Source organism: Anneissia japonica, unplaced genomic scaffold (genome assembly GCF_011630105.1).
Source record: "Anneissia japonica isolate Jap-2015-1 unplaced genomic scaffold, ASM1163010v1 scaffold288117_len521816_cov214, whole genome shotgun sequence".
Lineage (NCBI taxonomy): Eukaryota > Metazoa > Echinodermata > Crinoidea > Comatulida > Comatulidae > Anneissia > Anneissia japonica.
In genome coordinates, this window is record NW_022685717.1 from 129,493 (window position 1) to 136,400 (window position 6,908).

The following is a 6,908-nucleotide window of genomic DNA, read 5'->3' on the forward strand; positions in this document are numbered from 1 at the left end:
GTCACGGGGGAAAAAGTCACGGGGGAAAAAGTCACGGGGGAAAATGTCACGGGGGAAAATTTCACGTGGAAAATGTCCGGTGACAGAATACCGGGGGAAAGTGTCCGTGAGCAAAATTTCCGGGAGAAACCAGCCTGCTTCCGTCTTAAAAGTACTGTAAATACAGTGTTAACGGCTTGATATTATATTATATGCAACTATTTGTTTGTATTGTGCAATCGAGTATCTGGCAGTTACTTCAATCTGTTTAACCATGAAGCCTCTGTTATCAAATGGTTATGACGCTCTCCTTGACAGCGAAAGGTCGCAGGATCGAAACCCATCAGAGGCAATTTATTACACAATTACGAGCCTTGTCAATGCCATATATATTCATTTAATTTCATTTTCATTTATTTATTCGACCAATACACATTTACAAAAGGTACAGTACAACAAAAATTATGGTCAGGGGCAGCTTAAGCAAAATTTTACTGTAACTCATTGAGAGTCAGCTGCCCCATTAATAAATATAAACATAAGGCATTTAAATACAATACAATAAATAGCAGAAATAGGCCTATCATAATTAAAAAAAAAAAATTGCTCTTACTTAGTATGTAATATCTTATATATAATTTATATAAGGAGAAAATTACAGAAATTATCTTATTACAGAAAAGTTTAGTATTAATGAAGGAAAAAAAATTAGAAAAAACAATATCTGTATTGTTTTACGTCCCGAATGTTTAAATAAGTTTTACTAGGATTATATACTTTACATCTGAAATAAAGGCCTCTTTATACATCTGATAAAAGCCAGGGCGGATCCAGTATCAATGTTATGTGCTACTCACTTATCTATTCTGGAACTGTTGTTGTTCCCCCTGCACATTAAAAAAAGAAAATCTGGATCCGCCCCTGAAGGCCTATGGCCTAACACGTTTTTATGAACTTCATTAATAAAATCTGGCAAATATACTTTGTTTCCCGAGTTTTATTTGACATATTTACACTTTTTAATTGATTAATTTTAATTAAAATATATTATGTGGTAAAATCGTTATTTTTTATTGATTGTTGCTTTAAAGTCCTTTCTGGCTCAATTATGGACAGATAGTCCTTATCGGCGGAGGCGCTCGCCCTTTTGTTAGCTCGTGGGCTCGGTTGAGGTCGTTTTGTAACCGGTGATGATTTTGCAGACTTAGGTTTTCTAGGAACTATTGGTTTTTCTTTTGGTGTTTCAGAATTCGGTCGCCTTGGTGACGCGTCCCGGATTACGTCATTTGGTACAACGTATTCATAATCAGAGTCGTCATCTGATGTAATATCAGTCTCGATCTTTGAATTTCTGGGACTTGATGATATATTTGTTTTAGATGAACTGGGTTTTAAATATCCATTTTTATCGGTGTTATTAGAATCTACAATTATGCTTCTTTTAGAGGAAGATGGACTAGGTTTCAAATACGCTTCTTCATCAAGTTGATCTGGCTTCAAATATCCCCCGGAATCTTCAAAACCTTTTTGTAAACGACCAGCGACTGACTGTGCGTAGGCGTAATCGTAATCCAGGACATCGGACTCATCTTTCTGTGTTTTTTGACATTCAACAATTTTGCCGCATACTTCATAAACTTGTTCTGACGCGGATGATGGATTCCTTTTGATTCGTTTTTGCCACATTGACAGAAATTGGTATTGTCGGGAAGCCCGATTTCTTTTAAGACTCTGGTAGTCTGGGTTTTCTCTATCAAACTTCGCCTTTTCTTTTGCTTTCCTGAAATAATAATAATAAAATAATAATATTAATAATAATAATAATAATAATAATAATAATAATAAATTATTATTATTATTATTATTGGTACCATGCACTAACCAGGGGCGGCGCCAGGAATTCCCAGACGAGGGGTCCAAGCTCCCCGACAAGGGGTCCACGCCCCGCCCTCCCCAATCAGGAAGGCCTAGTCCCACCCCCCGCCCCCAGTCGGGGAAAATTTTTGTTGCTAAAAGATACGGTAATAAAAATGTTGTGTTAATTATGGAATTCTTTATTTAAAAAGAATAATTTCGGCGCTCGGGATTTGATTTTTCCCCGACAACCTTGCTGGAAATTCTCCGACAGGGGGGTCCAAGTGAGGGTCCAGAGGTCCTTTGCCCCCTGGACCCCACACTAGAGCCACCCCTGGCCATAACACAGGGAGAAAGTTTCATCTTGAGCATTAATAGAAAAGAGTGTAAAAAAAATAAGCCTTTTAAAACTGGATGTTTCGTAACGATCTTTCACAGGGACCCAGATGCTTTACTGAGTCTAAATATGAGGGTTAGAGAATGGATTGGAGCTGCTTTTAGTCGTGAAAGGAAATCTTGTTCCTTCAAAGACTGTAAGTCCTGGACCCTGGGAATATTGGAAGCGTGCACGCGGCTAAATCTACGCTGTTGCCTGCAATAAAGGAGGGCTCAGTCCGAATCGGCCCGTCCCTCCCCCTACTGAAATGGCCTACATTCAGCTTTAAGTTTACCGGTATTAGACAGTGCCATTCTATGCCATAGCCATAACATGTTTTACATCAGCTCCAAAAATATGATGGGGTTGGGTTTGCGGTGGTGTGGATCTTCTGTCTGTAAAATTCCTCTCTGGATCTGCCACTGCGCTGCCAAATTACTAAAACGTAAAGTTTTAAAGCAAGTTAAGCCCATACCTTTTGCGTCGTAGGATGAGTAACACAACAAAAACTACAAGAGTCAGCAGTAGGATCATAACAACTATGATTATTGCAGTGTTGGATTTACCTAAAAGTTTAAAAGAATAAGTGTTATCAATTTCCAACTATAAGGTTAAATGTTATACATTTATCCGGACAAAAAAGGATCTCTATGCGCTTAAAACAGAAGCAGATGTAACTGGAAATACAAATAAAAAGATGAACTATAAAGCTAGTACCCAAAATGTAGTATGGGAGTAGGCCTCACCCTCGTCGCTGACCAGGGATTTACCAGGGATTTGGCCACAGGACTATCAAGCAACTTCAGGATTATTGATAGACTTATTGCAATCTCCAAAGAAAAAACGCCAGGCTAGAAATGGGTATAGAAAATACAAAGAGGAAGGGAATGATAAAGTTGTAAAAGAAAACAAAATAAGGACGAAGATGGCAAAAGCAAGAGGAAAAGAAAACGTCCTTTTTTTAGCAGCAGAAGAGAGCTTTTCATGGTAGGTCTACTCCAGTCATCAAGAATTAGAAATATTTGAAAGTATACGGTAACGCTTTATCTGCACCACTATGATGTCATATCGCATCCATATAAGGGCATGAACTTACATACACCCACGTGGGCAAATCACATTGTACCTGAAACTTTATAGTGTGTACCGGTACAGAGTGTTATGGAGACATTTATTTTAGAAAAATTAAGAAAAATAAAGAAGATGGGTTCTTTAAATATGCTGAATAATGATTAATTGTGGCATTTAATATCAATGTCGTCATCTTAACATTTAAATTAATAATTACAAAATTATATACACTTACTTCCAGAAATGTCGCATTTGGTTTGACATGCGACTTCTAGAGCATCTATAAGTACGTATTTGAAACTTTCTTGATCATGTCTGCAACGGAATTCAATCTAAAACAAAACGATACTATTTATTTATTTACTTATATATTTTATTTATTTATCATTATCTGTTTAGTTGATTTGATTTATTTGATATCAACTTAAAAACATAACAAACCGGAACAATTGAATACAATGAAACAAAATTGAGAAAACAAGCCATCAATGTTGATATCTGGGATAACCCTCTAAATCCCAATAAAGGATAAATTTCAGAGGGGTTCCTCTTAGGTGCTCTATGTTCTTCCAACTTATATTAAGCAAAACTATAAAATAGAATTTGAATTTACAATGATTATATGTATTTTAAACCAGCTGTGTTTTTATTACTATTTTTGTTATATTAATCGATAAATTAAATCAATTTTAACTGCGATTATATCGGTTCATCCAAAACCTATTATTTACTTATGGTCAATTTGTTTGGGGTTATTTAGACCTACTTACAGTATACCCTTTAGATGTGTTGAACGTGAATGAATATTCTTTTTGTAAACCGATGTTCTGTTCTATATTGTGATTGCCTTCTCCAGTTTGGTACGCAATATGTAAAGTTGTATTAGATGCTGCGTCCAGCGGGCTGGTAAACCTTAGCAAAAACGACTTACATTCGTCTTCTGTATCGCTGCACATATTGGTAGGAATACAATCATACTCTCGAATTTCATCTGTAAAAAGGAATAGATTATTATCATAAAGTAAATAGAGTTGTAACTGTTGTCAATACAGTGGTTTTTAGTTTGTTACATACGCAAAGATTGAACATAAAAAAGGCGAATAAAAGTGATATTGCGTTAGCAGGATCCGGATCCGGATAGCCAATGGAATGTAGAGTGAAGCGTGCATCTGTGCATTAGCTGCTGACATATATTGATATGTTCTTATCACAAACATTATATAAATAATCCTTTAATTATTTTATATTTTAATATTTAAATGTGATAGTCCTACTTTACACTTTTCCAACCATCATCCAGGCTAACATAAAGTACATACCTTCCATAAGTTCACCTACTGCAGACACCTCGAGTGAGTTATTCACAATGCAGTTAGCGTGTGGTACGAATTTGCATTTGAATTCTAAATAATAATAATAATAATAATAATAATAATAATAATAATAATAATAATAATAATAATAATAATAATAAAACCCGGTTTAAAATGAAGTCATCATATTAATAATAATGATAATAACAACAGTGATGATGATGACAACGACGATGGTGCGGTTAAGCACTTTATTTTTGGGGGAAGATGTGAGCTATAGAAGAAGTCGTTTATAGGCTACTGTATTATAATACTGTACAATAATAGGCTTAATAGATAATCACCATGCTGGAAGCACCTTACCCCCTTTCCCACACCCCTAACTCACTATTAAGGGGTGTCATCATTCCATCAATCGCCCTGTAATCGCCACCAAATGCCTGATGACGAACGTCAACAACCGCGAACACCAAGACATAATAATAATAATAATAATAATAATAATAATAATAATAATAATAATAATAATAATAATAATAATAATAATTCAACACATGTAACTGCTAATAAAATAACAAAAATACTGCTAATTATCATCTAGGTTACCTTGTCCCCTGATAACGTACACCACAAAGCTCGCAAAGACGAATGTCAACAACTTACAATCCATTCTACATTTCCAGTTTTTCCTGCGGAAGTAATTGCAAATGATCACACAGTGGTCATTTTATTAAAAAGTCAACTCCATTTCCAACGTCTCACGCATGTCAGGCCTAAGTTTTATTTCAAGAATACATTGAAATTTACTAAAGGAATTACCAGACACACTAATGTTGAGCGTTCAAAACACATTCGGCCATTAAACAGTGTCCTTCGAAATGTGTTCTGCGATGTAAGCCTGAAATTCTAACTTTTTGTTGAACATGATGGTAGCGATGTTGGTGTTAATAATACAGATTTATAATTTTTGTGAATCATTATTATCACAAAATGTAAGCTGATTATGACGAGACTGAAATTATGATAATAATTATGATGAAGTCTGGCAGCAGCGATGACGATGATGATAACGATGATAATGATTACGACGAAGATGATGACGATGATAATGATGATGCTGACAGCAATGATGATAATGATGATGACGATGGTGTTGGATGACAATGGTAGAGACGACGACGACGACGATGATGGTGACGATGGAGATGATGATGACAGACAGCAATGATAATAACGATGATGGTGGTATGATAGATGTTGATGAAAAGATTAATTGATAAAAAGATGATGAAAAGATCAATAGATAAAAAAATCGATTAGAATACGAGGTTTACTGATAAAAACTTTGTAGAACTATGATTCATTAATTAGTCTGATTTACGCACGACAATCTCCGAACAACAGAATATATTGCACTCTCACAGATTACGAAGTCTTTTGCTCTAAAATGGAGGCATTGTTACTTGGTAATTGCGTAACTATCGGTTGGGCCAAATCTACTTGATTATCAATCTTAAAGGAAATTCCTAAAATAGTACACAGTTTGAAATCGGAACAAACAATTGTTGATACTTTGCACATCATAACGTATAAAGGTTAAAATATTTCACAAAAAATACGGTGCCCTGCAGCAGCGAATTGCCATCGGAACTGTACATCGATACAATGGTAGGCCTCTAGCTGTTCATTTTTTTTTTATTGTAGTTGTGTGTGTATATACTAAATAGTTGTATACTTTATGTTTGATAGGGATCTAGCATTCCTGGTTTGATAATAGAATCAACCATGTAACTTGTATCCTAAAAAAATACCACCCATCATTACTACAATATTTCCAATACACCAGGACGCAATTATTATAATATTATGAAGCACGAATAGTGGGAACTGCCAATTTTTGCCTACAACATGCCATTACCATAAAGGAATAAATATTTTGATTATGAATGTTCCAAGGTAAAGAGAATTAAGAAAAAGATTAGTTGAAAAAGATTACAGAACTCAAAAATGAAATAAATATATCATATCATGAGAAGCGTTTGAGGTTGCACAATAGAAAACCGTGAGTTTATTCGAATTATCAGACGTTAATTAATGTGTTTATTGAAAAGAAATTAAGACCATGAAAAAAACACAGCAAACCAATTCGGTCACGTGGTTGCAGTTTTGATGTAATCATTTTGCATTTAGCTTTCGCTTATCAATTTTGGAGTCTAATCCAACTATCTTTCATTTTCCCATTGTTGTCATATCATTTATTTATAAATAGGCCTATTATACACACTATATATAAGAACACACATTAGGCCTATGAT

General features: G+C 34.9%; 1 protein-coding gene across 1 annotated transcript in view; it reads right to left on the reverse strand.

Moving 5' to 3' along the window:
- Positions 1 to 501: 501 nt before the first annotated feature.
- The window catches only part of LOC117112063, a 7,229-nt gene continuing 822 nt past the window's right edge, over positions 502 to 6,908 (reverse strand). Inside the window, exons 2-7 of the mRNA XM_033255120.1 lie at positions 5,200 to 5,282; positions 4,600 to 4,683; positions 4,051 to 4,271; positions 3,516 to 3,612; positions 2,685 to 2,775; positions 502 to 1,759 (exon numbers count right to left, since the gene is read on the reverse strand). Coding sequence (XP_033111011.1) covers positions 1,027 to 1,759; positions 2,685 to 2,775; positions 3,516 to 3,612; positions 4,051 to 4,271; positions 4,600 to 4,683; positions 5,200 to 5,263 — 1,290 coding nt within the window. The 5' untranslated portion in view covers positions 5,264 to 5,282 and the 3' untranslated portion in view covers positions 502 to 1,026. The remainder of the gene's footprint in view (positions 1,760 to 2,684; positions 2,776 to 3,515; positions 3,613 to 4,050; positions 4,272 to 4,599; positions 4,684 to 5,199; positions 5,283 to 6,908) is intronic.